The sequence below is a fragment of the Theropithecus gelada genome, chromosome 4 (genome assembly GCF_003255815.1).
Source record: "Theropithecus gelada isolate Dixy chromosome 4, Tgel_1.0, whole genome shotgun sequence".
In the NCBI taxonomy this organism is placed as follows: domain Eukaryota; kingdom Metazoa; phylum Chordata; class Mammalia; order Primates; family Cercopithecidae; genus Theropithecus; species Theropithecus gelada.
Window position 1 is genome coordinate 47,267,645 of NC_037671.1, and position 24,580 is coordinate 47,292,224.

The window sequence follows — 24,580 nt, forward strand, 5'->3', positions numbered from 1 at the left end:
ACATAAGGAAAAAAGATAATATAGACAAAATCATGACTTTTATGAATAGTAAAATCCACTCAGGTAAAAATGTATACTATGTAACACTAATTATTTATTTTTTCATTTGTTTATGTATGTTATACATACGTATTTTCATTAGCTTGTTAAAACAGAATACCAAAAAAGTAAATCTGACTGTTCCTCAGTTATGTATATCAAACTCTACTTTCTGTTGAACTAGTTCCTTATAGAGTAGGACTTGAAGAAATTTCTCTTAACACAAGTAAGATTTTTTTTTTAAGGGCCATAAGATGAGCATTTAATTAAAACACACACATCTGCACACACTTTCTTTAGGCTGCTGAAATATCAGGTCTTTAATTCCCCATTAAAACAACACAAAACCCTGATTGTAAGTTTTCAAATCATTTGAAGATGTAAAAGGCTGTCTGCATTTCAGCTTAGTTCAAAGCCAGTAAAGAAATATCTCTCCTTCTTCCAACTAAAAGCATGTTTAGGAGAAGGATATCTGATAGAAGTGGTAATGCCAATCTAACCAATTTTAAAATATAAAGTGCTACTAGCAATATTTGGATACATATAATTTCAGAATAACGTTTTATAAACTTAAGCTTTGAAAAATAGAAACTATAAACCCCAACAAAAAAACTTAATTTGTAATTGAAAGAAAATAATATTTTGTAGAAAAAAGTGTCCTTCCAAAAAGAGACGAAAATGACTTTCATTTCCCAAGAGAATTATGCCACTTTTATACAACAAAATTACAGTCACCACAAATTGCTTTCAACAATTCCAATGCTTCTTCATTTGACCACTTGAAAATCAAAATTCTTTCATATTATAAATATAACTTTTTATAACTCTGTTATTACGTACTGTGAATGGGGAAAGCGGGCCAATCTTGTGGCTGTAGCGTCGAATGGCCTCTCTGATGTGGCAGGGCTGGATGGCATCGCTGTGAGCCTCAACACCACAGGCTGCAGTGCTCTGCGACAGAAAAACACATAAATTGTTACTAAATCAAAAACACACAACAGAACTACAGTGTATATATATGAAAATAAACCTTTACAAAAGAGACCAGTTTTTCCCTTAGGATGCACATCACTACTGCCATATACTACATCTAAAAAAGAATTCCATTAACAAATCAAAGATGACTTTTACATGACCCCTTCCAAGCAGACCTACCAAACGCAATTTTTATGCCCACAATATTTCACCTAAGTCTGCATGTCAAGACACAGGAGAATACAGCCACTTGCCTGCAGATAAAAAGTGTCATGAAAGCTTACTGAAAGAACCACAGGAAGTTTTTTTTTTTTTTTTTTTTTTTAAAAAAACATGTTAACATTTACTATTATAAATGTTTCTTAGGAGCTTCTTTGGCACATTTCTGAAATAACTTGCGGGTCATCAACTTAAAATGAAAAACGTTAAATTTCTATACATTTATTTGTCATACCTGGGATTGTCATAAGACCATTTCAACTTGGTTTCTAATTTTCTAGGTATCTCAGGACAAAACAAAAATGAAACCAACAACTTTCTGTTTTAATTTGCCGCATCTGTAAAAGGCAGGTTTGCAAGCACAAAAAAATACAAGAAAGATAAGGATTATTTGCGATGAGAGTGTAAATACAAACTTAAGAAATTATAGATGTGTATATGTGTGTTCAGCATGATTTTTCAAAATAACTTATAGGGCTAAACCCTAGCCCTATTATGAGCTGGATACATATAATTTCAGAATAACGTATCAGAGCTGATTATGTATCAGCTCTGCCAAGACACATAATATCTCAGGTTTCAGTTTCCTCATCTGTAAATTGGGAAAACAATTATAATTGCTTGTAGGACTGTTGTGAAAATTAAATAAGTTAAAATACATAAACCACTTAGAACAATGCCTGACGCATGCTAGGAAATTGTTTTATTTTTATAAAGAGATGATGTTTCATTTTGTCACCTAGGCTGGAGTGCAGTGGTGTGATTACAGCTCATTGAAGCCTCAAACTCCTGGGCTCAAGTGATCTCTGGCCTTAGTCTCTGAAGTAGCTGACACTAAAGGCAAGTGTCACCACATTTGGCTACTAAAAAAAAAAGATTAATTTCTTTATAGATATGGTCTTGTTATGATGCCCAGGGTGGTCTTGAACTGCTGGGCTCAAGTGATCCTCCTGACTCAGCCTCCTGGGTAATGTTAGCTAGTAATAGTATTAGGTTATTCAAATCAAGTGTTAAAAATGGGAACTCTTCAAAGTATAGTGGGTAGCAGATGGCAGGTCATCAACATTAAAGAATCAACTTGCATATTACTATAACTGGGGTCTAGAAGTCATTTGTAGCCACACAATTAATATTATTTGTTTTTCTGATCATTACTATAATTTTTTGATAATTAATACATTTTTTACACTCATAATTCTTTGTAGGGAATATAACTCTATAGATAGCAACCTCTATGGATAGCAATTTGGCAAAATCTTATCAAAATGAAAAAGAACAACCTCTTTGACTCAGCACATTCACCTGTAAGAATTTATCCTACAGATATATTGCACAGGTACAAAATAATATATATACATGAGGATACTTACTGTAGTACTAAATGTTCATCAATGAGGGATTGGTTAAATAAAATTATGATACATCCATTCAAAGAAACAGAAACCAAAGCAACCACTGGAAAGAATGAGGCAGTTCCCTACAAACTCCTATGGAGTTATCTCTAAGATATTATATGAAACACTGATCAAAAACTGAAGTGGAGGTTTACTATGGTAAGTCTTTGTGTTCCCCTAAAATTTGTACGTTGAAATCCAAGCCCACAAAGTCATGGTATTAGGATAAGAAGCCTCTGGGAATTGATTTATCCATGAGGGTGGAGCTCTCATGAATGGAATTAGTCCCCTTATAAAAGAGACCAGGGACAGACCACTCACCCCTTCTGCCATGTGAGGTTTGGGTAAACAGATGACTGCCTATGAACAAGGAAGTGGGCCTTCACAAAACACTGAATTTGCCAATGTCTTGATCTTGGACTTCCTAGCCTCCAGAACTGTAAGAAATACATTCCTACTGTTTATAAGCCAACCAGTTTACAGGATTTTGTTATAGCAGCCCAAATGGACTAAGGCAGAAGCATAAGTTAGAAAAACTTTGTGACTGCCATTTGTAAGATATAGAGACACATAAGCCAGCCTGGTTGAATCACGCTATTTTTGCCAAAAGGTGACAATAACTTATATTAAAATAAAAACATTGAATTTTGTGAAAAATGTCATTAGAGGTTCCATTTTGCCAATTTCAGGTTTATCTGCCATAATTCAGCAACTGTTAACATTAGCATAATGAAGCTACTAGGTGCACTTTTATACTTTCTTGATCTGCTCATTGAGTTCTCTGGAAGCAAGTCTTTAAATGTTATAATCCCAGTTTTTTTTTTCCACCTCAACAAATATCTTCACACACTCTGTCAACATCTAGTCCTTTATCAAGGTGCTAATAATCTGTTTGAATTAAAAATGTATCCCAAGTTTAGAATTTTTAATATAGTAGTGGTTCTAGCACAATATTCTTCAAAACTGTTTCAGAAGAATTACATATTTGTAATTGTAAATGTACATATTTGTTATTAATCATCTTATATCAGCTATAAACACATGTGAAGAGCATTATACTTATACATCAATTCATCTTTAACATCCTGATTAGGCCCAAATTTTAGGATACTCTTTAAATTTTCAAAAACTAAACCCAAATATTTGACAAAATACTGAGTCCTGTTTATAAAGTGTTTGCAGAAATCTCTCTGGGAACTAAACTCTGTATTTCTTTAAGAAAAGCACTAGTTGTTTGGAAAAGTTCTCCATATGTCAGGTCCTCTTCCTCTTGGCTGCATTCACACTCTATTCTTGTATCTTTCCATTTTTGTATTAATAGCTCTTCAACTAGAAACTGATGCTGGGTATCAGAAGTTGAAATAGCATACAGAGTTCTACATATTTTCTGGATTTGACTATTGTTTCTCTGTTTTTCTTTGCTGGTTTACAATGAACAAAATCTCTTAGCAGTTTAAACTCTCAACTGTGGTACAGGAAGTTATACTGAAACTCAGGTTGCCCCTGGATCTCTCACTGAGCCTTTTCCTCCCAACTTAAAAGTTCTTGGCAGTGTAAGTGTCCTATCCTTTCTCAGCCTTCCCCTTACCAGAGTCAGTGTTTAAGAAGGATCTAGAATTTCATTCAATTGCATCTTATTCTTTCCACATCTATAATGGTAAACTAGATCTTTTGCTAAATGTAAAATCTTCAATAATTATAGAGAAGTAACACTCACCTCAGACTAGAGCAACTGAAAGGCTAGTACTACTATCACTCACATTTTGTGGACCACAAAAGTTGATATGATCTGGCCAAGGAAGTATCATCTTTCTCCTGTTATACGTATAGCTCCTCCAAAGTTTCATCCTTATGGAGAATTTTTTTCACATGAACGTGGGCCATTCATTGGCCAAAGGATATAGTGTACGACATGTAATTTTCTCATTTAAAAGTTTGAGATGGTAACTGTTAAAATGTAGTTCTTATATAACTAGAAAAAGCTTTTCTTTTATTTGTATAAATGTGTACAGTACAAGTGTGATTAAGTTACATGCATAGATTACAGAGTGGTAAAGTTAGGGCTTTTAGGATATCTATTTCCTGAGTAACATAGTTACCCATTAAGTAATTTCTCATCATCTGCCCCTACTTACTCCCAACGTTCCAAATCTCCATTGTCTATCACTCCACACTCTACCTCTATGTGTACACGATTTAGTTCTCACTTATAAGTAAGAACATGCAATTTTGACTTTGTTTCTGAGCTGTTTCACATAAGATAATTGCCTCTAGTTCCATCCATGTTGTTGTAAAAAATATTATTTCATTCCTTATTTCTTTTTTGAGACAGCATCTTGCTCTGTCCCCCAGACTGGAGTACAGTGGTGCGATCTCGACTCACTGCAGCCTCTGTCATGCTTAAGCCACCCAAATAGCTGGGACTACAGGCACACCTGCTGCGCCTGGCTAATGGCCCATAATTTACAGTTGGCTGTAAAATAAGGTTTTATTTCTGGGTTACCTACTCTCCTCCATTGATTTATGTATCTATTTTTATATCAGTAGAGTCAGGGTTTTGCCACGTTAGCCAGGATGGTATCAAATTCCTCACCTCAGGTGATCCACCTGCCTCGGCTTCCCAAAGTTCTGGAATTACAGGCATGAGCCACTGCACCTGACTCATTCTTTTCCATTTCTGAATACTACTCCATTGTGTATACATGCCACATTCTCTTTACCTATTCATCTGTTGATGGAAACTTAGGTTGACTGCATCTTTGCTAAAGTAAATAGGGGTGCAAATAAACATATGAGAGGAAGTATCTTTTTTATGTAATGATTTCTTTTCCTTTGACTAGATACCTGGCAATGAGATTGCTGGATTGAATGATAGTTCTATCTTCAGTTCAGAAATAGCTATACTGGCCCAGCGCAGTGGCTCATGCCTGTAATCCCAGCACTTTGGGAGGCCGAGGCAGGTGGATCATGAGAAGTCAAGTGTTTGAGACCAGCCTGGCCAATGTGGTGAAACCCCGTCTCTACTAAAAATATTTAAAAAATTAGCCAGGTGTGGTAGCGCTTGCCTGTAATCCCAGCTACTCGGGAGACTGAGGCAAGGGAATAGCTTGAACCTGGGAGGTGGAGGCTGCAGTGAGCCGAGATCGCGCCACTGCACTCCAGCCTGGGTAACAGAGCAAGACACCATCTCAAAAACAAAACAACAACAACAACAAAAATTCCATACTGTTTTCAATAGAAGTTGTACTAATTTACACTCCCAACAACAGTGTACATGAGTTCCCTTTTCTCCATATCCTCACCAACATGTTATTTTCTCTTTAGTAATAGCCATTCTGATTGGTGTAAAATAGCTCATTGTGGTTTTAATTTGCATTTCTCTGATGATTAGTGATGTTGAGCATTTCTTTACATGCCTGTTGGCCATCGGTATGTCTTATTTAAAAAAATGCCTATTCATGTCCTTTGACTAGTTTTTAACGGGATTACTTGGTGTTTTTTTTGTTGTTGTTGCTGCTTAGCTGTTTGAGTTCCTTATAAATTCTGGCTGTTAGTCCCCTGTTGGATGCATAATTTGCAAATGTTTTCTCCCATTCTGCAGGTTCTTTGCTATCTTTTTTTTTTTTTTTTTTTTTGAGGCGGAGTCTCACTCTGTAGCCCAGGCTGGAGTGCAGTGGTGTAATCTCAGCTTACTGCAACGTCTGCCTCCTGGGTTCAGGCGATTCTCCTGCCTCAGCCTCCTATCACTATCTTATTTCTTTTACCACACAGTAGTAGCTTTTTAGTTTAAGTCCCGTTGTCTATTTTTCTTTTTTTTTTTCTTAACCTGTGCTTTTGAGGTCTTAGTCATGAATTCTTCACCTAGACCAATGTCCAGAAGAGTTTTCCCCAGGTTTACGTTGAATATTTTTTAATAGTTTCAGGTCTTACCTTTAAGTCTTTATTCCATCTCGAGTAGATTTTTGTATATGGTAAGAGATAGGGGACCAGTTTCATTCTTCTGCATATGCTGATCCAATTTCCCAGCTCCTTTTTCTGAAGAGGGTGTCCTTTCCCCAGTGTATGTTCTTGTTAACTTAGGCAAAGTTTAGTTGGCTGTAAAATATGGTTTTATTTCTGGGTTACCTACTCTCCTCCATTGATCTATGTGTCTATTTTTATATCAGTACCATGCTATTTTGTTACTATGGCCTCACAGTATAATCTGAAGTCAGGAAATGTAATGTCTTCAGCTTTGTTGTTTTTGCTTAAGATTGTTTTGCCTATTTGAGCACTTTTTTGGTTCTATATGAATTTTAGGATTTTTTTATTTCTAATTCTGTAAAAGATGGGGTTGCTATTTTGATAGAGATTATACTGGATCTGTACAATGCTTTGGACAGTATAATCATTTTAATGATATTAATTCTTCTGATCCATAAGCATGGGATGGTTTTCCATTTGTCAGTATCCTCTACAATTACTTTCATTGCTGGTTTGTAGTTTTCTTTGTAGAGATCTTTCATTTCATTGGTTAAATATTACTAGATATTTTGTTATTTTATTTATAGTACTTTAAATGGGGTTGCCTTGTTGATTTCTTTCTCAGCTAGATTATCGGTGAACATAAACACTACTGATTTTTGTACAATGATTTTGCATATTCAAACTGAATTCATTTATCAAATCTGAAAGATTTTTGGTGGAATCTTCAGGTTTTTCTACATATAAGATCATATAATCAGCAAACAGGAATAATTTTACTTCCTCTTTTCCCATTTGGATAACTTTTATTTCTGTCTCCTGCTTTATTGTTCTGGTTAGGACTTCCAGTACTATGTTGAATAGGAGTGGTTAAAGTGGGCACCATTGTCTTGTTACAGTTCTTTGAGGTAATGCTTTCAACTTTTTCCACTTCAGTAAGATGTTGGCTGTGGGTTTGTAGTATATGGCCTTTATTATTGTGAGGTATATTCCTTTTATGCCTAGTTTGTTGAGGGTTTTTATAATGCAGGGATGCTGAATTGTATCAAGTGCTTTTTTGTACCTATTGAGATAATCATGATTTTTGTCTTTCATTCTGTTTATGTAATGTATCGTATTTACTGATTTGGGTATGTTGAACCATCTTTGCATCCCTGGTATAAAACTCACTCGATCATGGTAATTATCTTTTTGATATGCTAGTAGATTTGGTTTGTTAGCATTTTGTTGAGGATTTTGGAGTCTGTGTTCATTAGGGATATTGGTCTGTAGTTTTCTGTTTTTGTTGTGTCCTTGCCCGGTTTTGGTATCAGGATGGTAATGACCTCATATAATTATTTATGAAGAATTCCCTACTCCTTAATTTTTTGGGGCAGGTTCAGGAGGACTGGTATTAGCTCTTCTTTGTACACATTTGGCTGTGAATCCATCTGGTCCTGAGCTCTTTTCTGTTGGGAGATTTTTAAATTACTGATTCAGTCTTGCTACTTGTTATTTGTCTATTCAGGATTTCTGTTTCTTCTGGGTTCAATATTGGGAGGTTGCATGTTTCCAGGAATTTATCCATTTCTTCTAGGTTTTCTAGTTTGAGAGTGTATAGTTGCTTATAATAGTCTGTGACAATCTTTTGTATGTTTGTGGTATCAGTTGTAATATCTCCTTGTTCATTTCTGGTTTTATTTGGATCCTCTCTCTTCCTGGTTAATCTTGCTAGCAATTTACCAATTTTGTTTATCTTTTTGAAGAACCAACTTTTAATTTCATTAATCTTTTGTATTTTTTTTTGTCTTTATTTTTATTTAGTTCTGCTCAGGTCTTTGTTATTTCTTTTCTTCTGATAATTCTGGGTTTGGTATTTTCTTGCTTTCTAATTCCTTGAGACAGAATGATAGGTCATCAATTTGGGATCTTTCTGCTTTTTTGATATAAAGGCATTTAATGCTACAAACTTCCCTGTAGCACTGCTTCTGCTGTATACCACAGGTTTTGGTGTGTTGTATTTCCACTTTCATTTGTTTTTAAAAATCTTTTAATGTGTCTTAATTTCTTCACTAATCCCATGATAATTCCAGAGCCTGTTGTTTAATTTCCATGTATTTTTATGATTTCTGAAGTTCCTCTTGCTACTGGTTACAGATTTATTCCACTGTGGTCTGAGAAGATACTTGATTTTAAAAATCTCTTAAGACTTGTTTAGTGGCCTAACGTGATATCCATCTTGGTGAATGTTCCATGTGCTGATAAGAAGAATGCATATTCTGTAGTTGTTGGGTAGAATGTTCTGTAAATGATTGTTGAAGTCCGTTTGGTCTAAAGTCCAATTTAAGTCCAATATGTCTTTGCTGACTTTCTGTTTCAACCATTTGACTAATGCTGTCAGTGGGGTGTTGAAGTTGCCCATTATTACTGTATTGCGGTCTATCGCTTTAGGTCTAGTAATATGTCTATATTTGTTTAAGTCTAGTAATATTTGTTTCTTGAATCTAAGCCTTCCGGTGTTGGGTGCATATATACTTAGAATTGTTTCAGCCTCTTGCTAAATTGATTCCCTTATTATTATGTAATGACCTTCTTTGTCTTTTTTTCTGTTTTTGATATAAAATCTGTGTTATCTAAGTATAACTACTACTGTTCACTTTTGCTTTCTATCTGCACGAAATATTGTTTTCCTCCATTTCACTTTCAGTCCATATATGTCTTTACAGGTAAAGTGAATTTTTTGTAAGCAACATATAGTCAAATCATTTTTTTTTCCTATCCATTCTGCCAATCTATATTTTTTAAGTGGAGCTAAATTTAATCTGTTTATGTCAAGGTTAATATTGATTGATATGTGAGGTTTTGCTCCTGTGATATTGTTAATTATTTTCTAGTTGTTTGACAAATTCTTTGTTTCTTTTTGTCTTTGTTGTTTGGTGGAATTCTGCCAAATTGCCATTTGATTCATTTCTCTTCCTTCTTGTGTGATATTTTATAAGGCCTGTGAATTATACTTTTGTGTTGTTGTATGATGGTGAATATTAACCTTTTGTTTCCATGTTTAGGACTCCTTTGAGCATTTTGTGTAAGGTCAGACTAGTGTGATGAAGTCCCTCAGTGTTTGCTTAACTGGAAAAAGCTATTTCTCCTTCATTTATGAAGCTTAATCTTACTGTATACAAAATTCTTGGCTTACAGTTTTTTCTTCTTTCAGTACTTTGAAAATGCCATCCCATTATTTCCTAGCCTGCCTGTAAGGTTTTGCTGAGAAGTCTGCTGTTAGTCTGATGGGGTTTTCTTTATAGGTGACTAAAAAAGGTTTTCTTTAATTAAAACCAGAAAGGTGTTTAAGGAAAAAATAATAGAGGTTTACTAAATTCAAGGATTCATACATTATTATCTCTGGATGGGACATAAGAATGGTCTATTCTAAATGTTTCCGACTCCTACACAATTTTATAGATGAAAGAGTGAAAATACGGGACATGTCCAATGCTACAACAACAGTATTACAGATATAACTATGTATTACAGATATAACTACACATCAAATCTCTTGGCTTGTAATACACATAGTGAGTGTAGAAATTTTATTATTATATGCAGGATTACTTGAACCATTATAGCATCACAGCTGAAGTTTCCAGTGAGTAAAACTCAAAATACAGCAAAAGTCTGAATATAGAAAGAAGTGTATAAATGAGTAGAAAAATAATTAAAGCCTTTGAAGTGGAACATTATTAATTCTGATGCCACTAATTTCAAATTCAAGAGAATACAGACATAGACCGGGGTAATACTTTCCTCAGGAAAACTTTGTTGTAAAATAACTTCAATTTAATAGTTTTCAGCAGGATCAGGGGATAAATGTTTAAATATACAGAGAAAAATGTCAAGAATTTCTAAAAACTTATAAAAAATTAATTTATGTATACATATCACTAGGTTAATTACAACTCCTTCTCACATACTTTGTGAATCAAATTAACTGAAGAGGTCTTGTAGGTAACATTTTGTTACCACAGTTTTAGTTACTGAATGAGCTGCAGAGTACAATAGCTGAAATTCTTATAAGCTTTGAATAGGTAATTAAAAAAAAAAACAAGTATATGAAAGCACTGAAGACTGATCAAAACCAGACTGAAACTGGGTACGGTAGTATGTACTTTTAGAAGGGAATGTCAGTGGGTGGATTTCCTGTCTTTACAGTTTTAGCCTAAGGGCAGGATCCAGTGGGTAGAGGAGTGGCTAACATATAATCTTAGCTCCTTGATAAATGAGATGCCAGAGTTCGGGCAATCATAGTAGGTGCAGAATGAGAAAGGAAATCCCCAAAGGGACAGAATAGAAACACGGGAAGCCCCAAATTCAGTGTACAAATTTTACCCAAATCTTTTTTTGTGAATGGGGACTGATGGAGTCTCACTATGCCCAGGCTAGTCTCAAACTCCTAGGCTAAAGTGATCTTCCTATCTCAGCCTCCTGAGTAGCTGAAATAACAAGTGCCATCATGTATGGCTTTCCTCAAATCTTTTACTAACCTGTAAGTTCTTCCTGTATGGTATGAAATGCATGCAATCCCACTAAAGCAAAAAGAAATGAAAAGACATTCTAGTTGCTGCCACTGAAGAGGAGTTCAAAGTTTACAGGTGAGTCTAGAAAAGTAACTTCCCTGCTGAACACATATACCAACACCACTACTACCACCACCAATAATAACAATATATTCACAGGAATATAACAGAATCCCAAAATGCCTATGATGTATATGACTCACAATGTCCACTATACATTTCAAAATTACCAGACATGCAAAAACACAAGAAAGCGTGACTCATATTCAATGGAGAACAAGAAAATTCACATATTTAATTTTGCAACCAAGAATTTTAAAACAGCAATTCTAACCATGCTCAAAAGCACAAAATAAAATACACTTGTAACAAATGGACAAATAAAAAATAATGATGGATAAAAGGAAACTATAAAAAATCCAATAGAAATTCTAGAAGTATAAAATAAAATATCAGAAATAAAATATTACTAGGTGGGTGTCACAGTAGATTGTAGCTGACAGAAAGAAATGTATAGAAGATAAAGTTCAATAGAATTGCTCCAATCTGAAGAATAGAGAGAAAATATTAAAAGAGGAATTAAAAAGCACCTGAGTTACCTATGGAATAATATCAAAATAACTAATACAATGTACTTGTAGTTTCAGAAGTGAAGGAGAGGGAATAAGGCAGAAAAAAATCTAAAGAAATAACTGACAAAAAGTCCCCTAATTTGGTTAAAGACATACACTGTCTTTGATTCAAGAGATTTAAGATTCAAGAATCTCAGTGAATTTTCAGCAGGATAAATACAAAGAAAACCATGTCTATGGATATTATGGCCAAACAGATATTATGGATATCTGATGTTTACTTCTGAACATCAGAAGTAAAAATACAATTCTGAAAGCATCCAGAGAAAACAATATATTAGATACAGGGAAACAATAACAGAAATCTACTGACTTACGATTGAAAACAACAGATAGAGAAAAGAGTGGAATGACATCATTAAAACACTGAAAAATAAAACTTTCGAGACAGAATTCTATATCTAATGAAATATCAACCAAGAATGAAGAAAAAGTAAAGACTTTTTCAGAAATATCAAAACTAAGATAACCATCACTAGCTAACTTGCACTACAACAAATGTTAAACAAAATTTAGCAGAATAGAAAAGAAAATGATACAAGAAAACTCCAATTATGAAAGAGAAATAAAGAACAATGGGAATGGTAAACATTAAGCTCTATTTTTTTAATTGCTTCTCAGTCTTTTGGCTAAGATCAAGTGAAGCTCTATTTTTTCTCTTAATTTCATTAAAACACATTAGATTAAGATAAAAATTATGGTATTATGGCTTATATATATAGATGTTGTATGCATGACAATTATAGCATAAAGGACATGGACCTATATATATACAAGAGTCTTACATTCTATGTGAGTTAAGTAGTATAACTCCCAAGTACACTGAACATTTAAGGATGTACATTGTAATCCCTAACATGACTACTGAAAAAAGGATGCAAAAAGATATCATAAAGAAATCAATATGTAAATTCAAAGGAATTTCTAAAAAAAACATACAACCCAAAAGAAGACAGGAAAGAGAAAAAGATAAACAATAAGAGAGGAAATATGCAGAAAACAAATAGGAAAAGTTACCCTATATCCAACCACGTGAATTAATACATCAAATATCACAGAATTATGGACTACAATTAAGATACAGATGGGGGGAGGGCACGGAAGCTCATGCCTATAATCCCAGCACTGTGGGAGGCTGAGGTGGGTAGACTGCTTGAGCCCAGGAGTTTGAGAATAGCCTGGGCAACACAGTGAAACCCTGTCTTTACAAAACAAATACAATCATTAGCTAGGCATAGTGGTGCATGCCTGTAGTCCCAGCTACTCAGGAGGCTGAGGTGGGAGGATTGCTTGAGCCTGGGAGATTCAGGCTGCAGTGAGCTATGATCATGCTACTATACTCCAGCCTGGAAGACAAAACAAGACTCTGTCTCAAAAAAAACAAAAAACAAAACAAAACAAAAAAACAAAAAAAAGAAGAAAAGAAAAAAAAAAGATACAGACAGAAAGGAAGAATAAAGAAGCATGGCTGAATTATTTGCTGACTATAAGAGATGACTTTAAATACATTACATTTATCTTTCAATACAGGCATACCTCACTTTATTGTACTTTGTTTTATTGTGCTTCAAATATGTTATATGTTTTGCAAACTTAAGGTTTGTGGTAACCCTAAATCAAGCAAGTCTGTCAGTGCCATTTTTCCAAAAGCATGTGTCCAACTTTATGTCTCTGTGTCATATTTTGGTACTTTTCACAGTATTTCAAATGTTTTCATTATTATTTTATCTGTTATGGTGATCTGTGATCTTTAGTGTTACTATTATAATTGTCTTGGGGTACCACGAACTGTATTCATATGAGATAGCAAATTTAATATATGTGTCTGTTCTGACTACTCCACTGACTAACTGTTCCTCCATCTTTCTCCCTTCCCTCAGGCCTCCCTATTCCCTGAGACACAACGATACTGAAATTAGGCCAATTAATAACCCTACAATGGCCTCTAAGTATTTCTGATGTAAGTAAGAGTTACACGTCTCTCACTTTAAATCAAAAGCTACAAATGATTAAGCTTAGTGAAGGAGGCATGTTGAAAGCCAAGACAGGGTGAAAGCTACCCCTCTTGCCCCAAATAGCCAAGCTGTGAGTGCCAAGGCAAAGTTCTTGAAGAAAATTAAAAAATGCTGGTCTACAGAACACACAAATGATAAGAAGGTAAAACAGCCTTATTGCTGATATGGAGAATGTTTCAGTGGGATGAATAGAAGATCAAACTAGCCACGACACTTCCTTAAGCCAAAGCCTAATCCAGAGCAAGGCGCTAACACTCTGTAATTCTGTGAAGCCCGAGAGAGATGAGAAACATACAAAAGAGAGGTTAGAGGCTACCAGAGACTGGTTCATAAGATTTAGGAAAGAAGCCATCTCTATAACACAAAAGTGCAAGGTGAAGCAGCGAATGATGATGTAGGAACTGTAGCAAGTTATCCTGAAGGTTTAGCTAAGATCAATGATGAAGATGGCTACATGTAACAACAGATTTTCATTGTAGATGAAATGGCTATTAGAAGAAGATGCCATCTTGGACATTCATAGCTAGAGAGGAGAAACCAATGCCTGGCTTCAAAGCTTCAAAGCTGACTCTCTTGTTAGGGGTTCATGCAGCTGGTGATTTTAAGTTTTAGCTAGTGTTCATGTACCATTCTAAAAATCAGGATCCTGAAGAATTATGCTAAATCTATTTTGCTTACACTCTATAAATGGAACAACAAAGCCTAGATGACAGCACATCCATTTACAGCATGGTTTATTGAATGTTTTAAGCCCAGTGTTGGGACCTACTATTCAGAAAAAGATTCCCTTCAAAATAATTACTGCTCATTGACAATGTATCTGGTCACCCAAGAGCTCTGATGGAGAAGTAGGAAAAGATGAACATTGTCTTCATGACCACTAACAACATCCATTCTGCAGCACAATTCAAGGAGTAATTTCAACTTTCAAGTTTTATTACTTAAGAAATATGTTTCATAAGACCATTGCTCCCACACATGGTGATTTCTCTGATGGATCTAAGGAAAGTAAATGAAAATCTTCTGGAAAGGATTCATTATTCTAGAAGCCATTAAGAACATCTGTGATTCATGTGAAGAGGTCAAAATATCAACATTTACAGGAGTTTGGAAGAAGTTGATTCCAACTCTCATGAATGGCTTTGAGCGGTCAAGACTTCAGTGGAGGAGGTAACTGCAGATGTGGCATAAATAGCAGAAGAACTAAAACTGGAGCCTGAAGATGTGACTGAACTGCTCAATCTCATGATAAAACTTCAATGGGTGAGAGTTATTGCTTATGGATGAGCCAAGAAAGTGATTTCTTGAGAAGATGTCTACATCGGTGAAGATGCTGTGAACATTTTAAAAAATAACTACAAAAACTCCTACAAAAGACTTAGACTTAGTTCCACAAACTTAGCTGATAAAGCAGTGTCAGGGTTTGAGAGAACTGACTTCAGTTATGAAAGAAGTACTGCTATGGGTAAATGCTATCAAACAATATCACATGCTACAGAGAAATCTTTCAAGAAAGGAAGAGCCAATCATTGTGGCAAACTTCACACTGTTGTCTTATCTTAAGATATTACCCCAGCTACCCCAACCTTCAGCAACCACCACCCTGATCAATCAGTAGCCATTAACATTGAGGCAAAACCCTCCACCAGCAAAAAGATTTATGACATGCTAATGACTCAGATGATAATTAGCATTTTAAAAAATATTTTAAAATTAAGGTATGTACATGTTTTAGACATAATGCCATTGCAGACTTATAGACTACAGTATAGTGTAAACACAATTTTTATATGCACCAGGAAACCAGAAAATTTGTGTGACTCGCTTTATTGCAATATTCACTTAAATATGGCAGTGTGGAAACAGACCTGCAATATCTCTGAAGTATGCCTGCAGAAACATACAAATATATTGAAAGGAAGTGGAAAGAAAAACATATTATGTAAACAGTAATCCCATGGCTGGAATGGCTAGATCAATCAGATAAACAGACTTCATAATGTACAGTATTTTCAGTAAGAAGAGATATTTCATAAATATAAAAAACAGAAAATCCATGTTCACAGATTGTGATATTTAGTATTGCTAAAACATATCCCAAACTGACATAAGCATTCAACCTAATCCCTTTCAAAATCCCACCAGGCTTTTCTTTTTTCTTTTTCTTTCTTTCGTAGTAACTAACAAGTTGATTCTAAAATTTATATAGAAATGCAAAGAACACAGCATGTCCATATTAAGCTTAAAAAATAACAGAGTTTGAAGACTTACATTATAATCAAATAAACACAAATGAAACTCCAAAAATAAATCCATATAGATATATTGTTCAAGCAATCCAGTGGGAGAAAAGAGAGTCTTTCAGGAAATAGTTCTGCAATAACTAGATATCCATAAGTAAAAAATTGAATTTGGCCTCAATTCATACAATGGATTTTAATTTAACCAGATTAATAGAACTAAATACAAAAACAAAGGGATAAAGCTTCTAGAAGAAAACACAGGACAATATCATCATGACATGGGAGTAGCCAAAGGTTTATTAAGACACAGACAATAAACATAAAAGAAAAAAACTGTGTAAGGAAGGGATCCAGTTTCAGCTTTCTACATATGGCTAGCCAGTTTTCCCAGCACCATTTATTAAATAGGGAATCCTTTCCCCATTTCTTGTTTTTATCAGGTTTGTCAAAGATCAGATGGTTGTAGATATGTGGTATTACTTCTCAGGGCTCTGTTCTGTTCCATTGGTCTATATCTCTGTTTTGGTACCAGTACCATGCTGTTTTGGTTACTGAAACTGGATCCCTTCCTTACACCTTATACAAAAATTAATTCAAGATGGATTAAAGACTTAAATGTTAGACCTAAAATCATAAAAACCCTAGAAGAAAACCTAGGCAATACCATTCAGGACATAGGTATGGGCAAGGACTTCATGACTAAAACACCAAAAGCAATGGCAACAAAAGCCAAAGTTGACAAATGGGATCTAATCAAACTAAAGAGCTTCTGCACAGCAAAAGAAACTACCATCAAAGTGAACAGGCAACCTACAGAATGGGAGAAAATGTTTACAATCTACCCATCTGACAAAGGGCTAATATCCAGAATCTACAAAGAACTTAAACAAATTTACAAGAAAAAATCAAACAAACCCATCATAAAGTGGGCAAAGGATATGAACAGACACTTCTGAAAAGAAGACATTTATGCAGCCAACAGACACATGAAAAAATGCTCATCATCACTGGTCATCAGGGAAATGCAAATCAAAACCACAATGAGATGCCATCTCATTGTTAGTATGGCAATCATTAAAAAGTCAGGAAACAACAGGTGCTGGAGAGGATGTGGAGAGATACGAATGCTTTTACACTGTTGGTGGGACTGTAAACTAGTTCAACCATTGTGGAAGACAGTGTAGTGATTCCTCAAGGATCTAGAACTAGAAATACCATTTGACCCAGCCATCCCATTACTAGGTATATACCAAAAGGATTATAAATCATGCTATAAAGACACATGCACACATATGTTTATTGTGGCACTATTCACAATAGCAAAGACTTGGAACCAACCCAAATGTCCATCAATGACAGACTGGATTAAGAAAATGTGGCACATATACACTATGGAATACTATGCAACCATTAAAAAGGATGAGTTCATGTCCTTTGTAGGGACATGGATGAAGCTGGAAACCATCATTCTCAGAAAACTATTGCAAGGACAGAAAACCAAACACCGCATTTTCTCACTCATAGATGGGAATTGAACAATGAGAACACTTGGACATAGGGTGGGGAACATCACACACCAGGGCCTGTCGTGGGGTGGGGAGAGCGGGGAGAGAGAGCATTAGGAGATATACCTAATGTAAATGACTAATTACTGGGTGCAGCACACTGACATGACACATGTATACATATGTAACAAACCTGCAGGTTGTGCACATGTACCCTAGAATTTAAAGTATAATTTAAAAAAATTAAAAAAAATAAATAAATGCAAGTGGAACACTGTCAAAAAAAAAAAAAAAAAAAGAAAAAAATTGGATAAATTAGGCTTCATCAGAAAGTTAAAATTTCTCCACTAAGACAATGAACAGGTAAGCCACAAACTGAGAGAAAAATATGTGAAAAATATGTGTTTGATAAAGGACTGCTGTCACAAGATATGTAAAGAACTACCAACTGGTAATAAAAGCCCCTTTGCCTGCCAAAAAAAAAAAAATGGGTAAAGGATTTGAAGAGATACTTCTCAGAATGGGCAATCAGTACATTAAAAAGTGCTCAACAGTATCAGTCATCAGAGAAATACACACTCAAACTGTTATCAGAAAATATCCACTAGAATGGCTAAAAGTAAAAATGATAATGCCAAATGTTGATGAAGCTGTGGAGCAACTGAAACTCTAATACACTGTTGGTGGAAGTATAAAATGGTACAACCTCTTTGGAAAAAAAGTCTTACCGTGTCTTTAAAAACCAAACACGTGCCTAACTCTATGACCGAACAATTTCATTCACTGCCATCTACCTAAGAAAATTGAAAGCATTTATCCTTACAAACTTGTACAATAATATTCACAGCAGGTTTATTCACAATACCTCACAAACTGGTGACAGTCCAGATATTCACCAACATGAGAATGCATAAACAGATATGTTCATGCAAGTCTGTTCTTTCTTTATGTAGAAGCACTTTTAAATAGTTGAAGACTGATTTTTCATAGTCTCTTCTCTTTAATGGTCAAACACCTCAAGTTCATCGCAGCAGTTATTACAAGACATGTTTTTCAGTTCCTTCACACACCTGCCCCCTCTCCCATTACTCTCCTTTAGACATGCTCCACTGTGTCAATGTCCATTCTACAGGATGATGCCCAATACTAAAAGAAGTTCCTTATCAGTCACATCATAATATTGGCTCCTAAGAAATTCACAGGCAAATAAAAATCTCAAAATCATTTAAATGTATGGTATTATTAGTCTATATTTTCCTCATTATCAATCATACCAACTGCACTACGGGCCTGCAATTCTTCATAATGTATTTTAAAAAACAGCTGAGCATAGTGGTGTGCCCGTAGTCCCAGCTACTTGGGAGGATGAGGCAGAGAGATGGCTTGAGGTCAGGAGATCAAGGCCGCAGTGCACTATGATCATGCCTGTGAACAGCTGCTGCACTCCAGCCTGGGCAACACAGAAAATCTAGAAACTCTAGAAAGTTAACTTGAATTAATATTAAACTTGCTAATCTAGTAAGAACCCAATCTTAATCAGCCCAGTTTCTTATATGGTTAGTGCTCAAGAAAATAAAATAAAATGCACTGTGTATTAACCCTACATCTTGCATTTCCAATTCTAATCCACTGTACATGGCACTACCATTTGGATCTTAAAACACCCTTTTGAACTCCTCACCCTTCAGCCAAGAAACCATCAACCATCCATTCCTTGTTAACTCTAGCAGTCTAAGACTCTATACAATCTGAGCCTTAATTTTCTAATCCAAATGCCTACTATTCCTCTTTAATGAACCTTAATTCTTGAATATTTTAAACAGCGTTGGGTTTTTCCCCTTGTAAAATGGTACTTATGCTGTCTTTGAGTCCTAGAGTATTATCCTAACTTCTACCTTATCAAAGTCCTATTTTTCCTTTAACCTCAGCTTTCTCTCTAAAGTCTTTGACTGCAACGAGAGGATTTTTGTTTTGTTTTCTTTTAAACTTCTGTACTTTCTGTCTGAGTCACTCATTTGGAGACTAGTATATGCCATCTTAAACTGTTTGTTTGTTCAATTATTTGCTTATTTGTTTTACAAAATGTCCTGTCTCCCTGAACACAGATCATCTCAGTCTCCAGAGCCCCACTTTGGACTCAATTTGGTATAGTATTTGATGTACAGGCCCTTAATGTTGCCTCTGATTTTGTCAGGTGATAAAGGGCAGGAAGGAAGACTTCCAGTCTCTGAATATTCATCTTGTGTCAGTCACAGGAGAGGAGGGGGGTGTCTGCCAGCCAGAAAAAAGTTCGAGGCTTATACTAACATCTTTTGTCAGAAGGCTCTCTGACACTCATGCTCCCACCTCCCAGAGAGCCCAGGAAATCCAGTACATATAGGATATTCCTCTCAACTGCTGGGTAGCTGGGAACAGCGGCTGTGGTTGCTGAGCAGTTGCCCAGGGCAGCTTGGCCACCCTGGAGAACCAAGAAAAAAGGGGAAATAAAGAGTTTTCCTAGGCATGCAAGCAATCACTTGAATGTTAAAAGAAAACTAGGCTTGTTGTGTTCACAGTAAATTTCCTCAATTAGAAATGTTATAACAAATTTGTCTGATGTTAATGGAAAGCATACTTATACACATATTCATAAAGTGAACATGCATCAAAGACATTTTAAAGGGTGTTCTTTGACATCATAATTTGGGTTTGTAACATAAAGAAAACAAATAGTGATTAATCAACTAAGTAAGCTTTAGGGACTTTTGTATGTTGACTGATAATGATGTATGACCTTTTCTAAGAAAAAAATGGATTTTTAATGGGTATAAACATTTTAATTTCTATTTAGTTTCCAAGCCAATTTGATTTTCCAAGCAGCATAAGAAAATGTTAAATTGTCCTTTTGTTTGTAATAAGATGCTATACAGGCATATATCTTAACATATTTTCTAAGTATCCTAGAGCAGAGAAACTTAAACCTATGGCCCATAGGGTTCACAGATTCCTTGGATCCATAGAATGGCTTCAGAATGTCTCTAAACAGCTTGAAACTGTAGGCAAAATTTGTGAATGTGCTTAGTAAAAGGGTTTATAGTTTTCATCAGATTCTCAAAGGGGTCTGTGACCTAAAAAAGATTACAACTACTTCTTAGAGATGATTTGAACCACTATCCTTGCCTACAGATATTAACAAGGAGTAGAAATGTGTAATTAAGGTATATACAGAGCTTAACCATTTTCAGGTTATACATTTCAACCAACTTGATCCAAAACTTACTTTACAACTCTACATGTAGATACGAACTTAACCTTCTCACTGTCTTATCTATGGATATTCGACTGAATTATGTGAAACTGCTCTTTTTGTTAGTGAAAAGGGTCAAATATTGGCAAATATATTCAACACACTGCAATACATTTCTGGTTTTAAGGTAGATGCTGTTTACAGAGGATATTCTATATACTAAAAGTGGTGCACAGTTATTATACAGAGCCTTAAAATTGGCAAGAAAATTTTAGTTCCCATAGCAAAAGCAGATCAGAAAAGAACATAATTTTCACATAGTAGGGGCAATCTAAAAACTCAAGATGAATGAAGACAAGCTTCTTTAAATCATGTTTAGAGATGAATCAATAATTGAAATGGAAAGTTATCAATAAATGCCAGGAATTATTATGTGAATAATAATGATAACACTCTTATCTTTTGAGGCACAAAGAAATAAATGACTTTTCCAACATTACTTAAACCAGTTTTTCATCTCCCATAAAAATAAGAAATGCCTTGCAACCATCCCTTTCATTGAAGGGCTAGGAAAGCTAAGTGAAGTAAGAAACAGGTGAAAAAAATCATTTTCTTACATGGACTGTCAGGGCCTGGCACATAGTAGGCGCTCAATTAAATATTTATTGGAATGTCTAATGTTTTAAGATTCTTTGACTGAAGGCTATACATTCCTGCATAATCTTTTTAAAAGAAACACTAATGTAAATACCAGATATGTGACAAAATTCACAAATGTGTTAAAGGCAGATTTTTTTTTTGTACTTACCTCAGCAGAGTTGTGATACTGAATGAAGGTTGCAGAAATGGCATGACTGAAGGGGTCCCCTGCCTTAGTTACCATGTCTTGCCTCACAAGCAGAGCCAGATCCACTAACTAGAAGACCAGAAGAATGAAATAAAGTCACATAGCTAGTAATAATCATGAATGCCACTGAAGTGGCAAACCTAAAAGCAATACATTGTGAATGTTACTGATAATCCTGCTTGCCTAAAAATCTATATTGTAGACATGAGCACACACTTTAATTGACTGGTGAATGGACCTAGTCATGATATATTCTGACCTTTTAGGAGAGTAGTTCTCAAAATTTATTTCATAATCACTAGTGCAGATTTCTGGGCTTTAAGTCCAGAGATTCTAATTCAGTAGGTCTGTTTTAAGCATACAGTCTAGGAATTTGCTTTATTTATTTTATTTTATTTTTGAAATGGAGTTTCGCTCTTGTTGCCCAGGCTGGAGTGCAATGGCACGACCTCAGCTCACTGCAACCTCCGCCTCCTAGGTTCAAATGATTCTCCTGCCTCAGCCTCCCTGAGTAGCTGGGACTATAGGCGCCCGCCACCATGCCTGGCTAACTTTTTTTTGTGTTATTAGCAGGATGTGGTTTCACCATGTTGGCCCGGCTGCTCTTGAACTCCAGACCTCAGGTGATCTACCTGCCTCGGCCTCCCAAAGTGTTGGGATTACAGGCATGAGCCACCGTGCCTGGCCAGAATTTGCATTTTAAACAAGAACCAAGGAGATGCTGATGCTTGTGGTCAAAAGACCACATCTTGAGAAAGTCTTTTAGAGGGCGAGATTCCAGACCCAGAATTTGGTGAGTACTCTTAAGATCTCACATACGTAGAAAGGAGTTTTTCAAAGTTCAAAAATAAACTCTAAACAAGGCAGATGTGGACTTAGAGTTCAATGTCAAGAAAAAGTATGCAGGGATTCCATTTCTCATTAGGATAAAGGTGCAAGAAACTGTCTTTCTTATCCTAACACCCACTTGAATTGAGGATGCAGATACACATAACTGAACTAAATTTTAGTAAATGATGTAAATGTCACAGGAGAGAATTCATGGCTGTTATTCCTGGTAGAGCAGCAGGCAGAAGAAGAATTGATCATGGGCAGAGATAAGGAAAAAACAGCCAGTGTGGCCTGATATGACAGATTAGAATTCTTACCTGTGCCACAGTTTCATACGCTAAATATGCTAAGATTTCCATTGCGACAACATTGGGTTTTATCTCCATACTGCTGCAGTCCAACCAGTCTCGAAATTTGGAAGCTTTTTTGGCTGGTCATGTAAAAAAAACAAGTGTAGAAATTTTAATTTTTAAAGTGTTTTAATACTGCACATTACTATCACAAAATGAAAAATATGTATACTCAGAATTGTACACAAAAAATAATGCACATAAAATGCAATGTGTTCCAGCTTTTATTAATATCTAGATATTCTGGCCCCAAGAAATTCAAGTTTTAACTTTCAATTATAAGGCAACATAATGGTTGTTTTCAACAACTCTCTTACGTATTTGGATTTTTTATTTTATACCTATGCTATATGACATAGTATATTAAACCATTTAATGTTTAATACTTCTCACACTGTCAGATTTACCATTGGCTACAGCTTATGTTACAACAGTCAGAAGATGTTGTCTGATGTAACCTTAATTTACTCATACAGAAAGAAAATCCTGCAAGAAAGAACCTGTGATGAAAAAAGAAACATACAGAAATTATTGCTAATACTTTTCAAAAATATTGTCTATTGTCTCAGAGGAAAATGGCACATAGGAGGCAGGATTAACTTGCAGCTCCCACTTGGATGGATAGAGCAGCATGTGGAGACCCACACCGTGAACTTTGGCTCCAAGAACTACTGCAGGAATATACCAGAAAAGGCTAGAGCCACAGACCCCTTGAAGGAGGTGGATCACCGCTGCAGGCTCTGTGGGACGCAGAGGAACTGTGAGTAGGCTTGCTTTCTCACCTAGGAAGCCAGTAGCCTGGGGAAAGTTCTCAGCCTTGCTCACCAGCTGCCTGGAAATAAACTCGGTGCTGTTACAGGAAGAGGGCATGGTGGGAGTGAGACCGGGCTTTTGCTCTGTGGGCTCCATGGGAGCTGGGTGAGGCCTGTGGCTGCCGGCTTTCCCCCACTTCCCTGGCGACCTGCGTGGGGCAACAGAGGCAGCCATAATGCCCCTGGGGACATAACTCCCTTGGTCTAGAAGCCACACCCTCATCCCCCACAGCGGCCGCAAGTCCCGCCCAAGAAGAGTCTGAGCTCAGACATGCCTAACCCTGCCTCCGCCACATGGCAACCCAAACATCGTATGTTCTCACAAATGGGAGCTAAGCTATGAGAACGCAAAGGCATAAGAATGATACAATGGTATTTGGGGACTCAGGGGAAAGGGTGGGAGGGGGGTGAGGGATAAAAGACTGCACATTGGGTATAGTGTACACACTGCTCGGGTGATGGGTGCACCAAAATCTCAGAAATCACTACTAAAGATTCATGTAACTCAACACCACCGGTTCCCCCAAAAAAACCTACTGAAATAAATCCGTTTAAAAAAAGTGTCTAGGCCGGGTGCAGTAGCTCACGCCTGTAATCCCAGCACTTTGGGCGGCCGAGGCGGGCGGATCACAAGGTCAAGAGATCGAGACCATCCTGGCCAACATGGTGAAACCCCATCTCTACTAAAAATACAAAAAATTAGCTGGGCGTGGTGGCAGGCGTCTGTAGTCCCAGCTACTCATGAGGCTGAGTCAGGAGAATCGCTTGAAACCGGAAAGCGGAGGTTGCAGAGCACCGAGATGGGGCCACTGCCCAAGAGCGAAACTCTGTCCGCCCCCGCCCCCCCAAAAAAGTGTCTATTACTAGAATGGCTCAAAGGTGTTGTAAATTTAAAGTTAAATAAAATAAACTGACATCTGGTCTAATCTAAGCCTGTGGTTACATTTTTTCTGATTATGAAGATGTCTAAATTCTT

General features: G+C 36.0%; 1 protein-coding gene across 3 annotated transcripts in view; it reads right to left on the reverse strand.

Annotated features, from left to right (window-relative positions):
* The window catches only part of SUPT3H (SPT3 homolog, SAGA and STAGA complex component), a 538,163-nt gene that overhangs the window by 80,891 nt on the left and 432,692 nt on the right, over nt 1-24,580 (reverse strand). For all 3 annotated transcript variants that reach the window (XM_025383822.1, XM_025383821.1, XM_025383823.1), the window contains 3 exons: nt 22,760-22,872; nt 21,573-21,680; nt 880-990 (listed from right to left, as the gene is read on the reverse strand). In XM_025383822.1, coding sequence (XP_025239607.1) covers nt 880-990; nt 21,573-21,680; nt 22,760-22,872 — 332 coding nt within the window. The remainder of the gene's footprint in view (nt 1-879; nt 991-21,572; nt 21,681-22,759; nt 22,873-24,580) is intronic.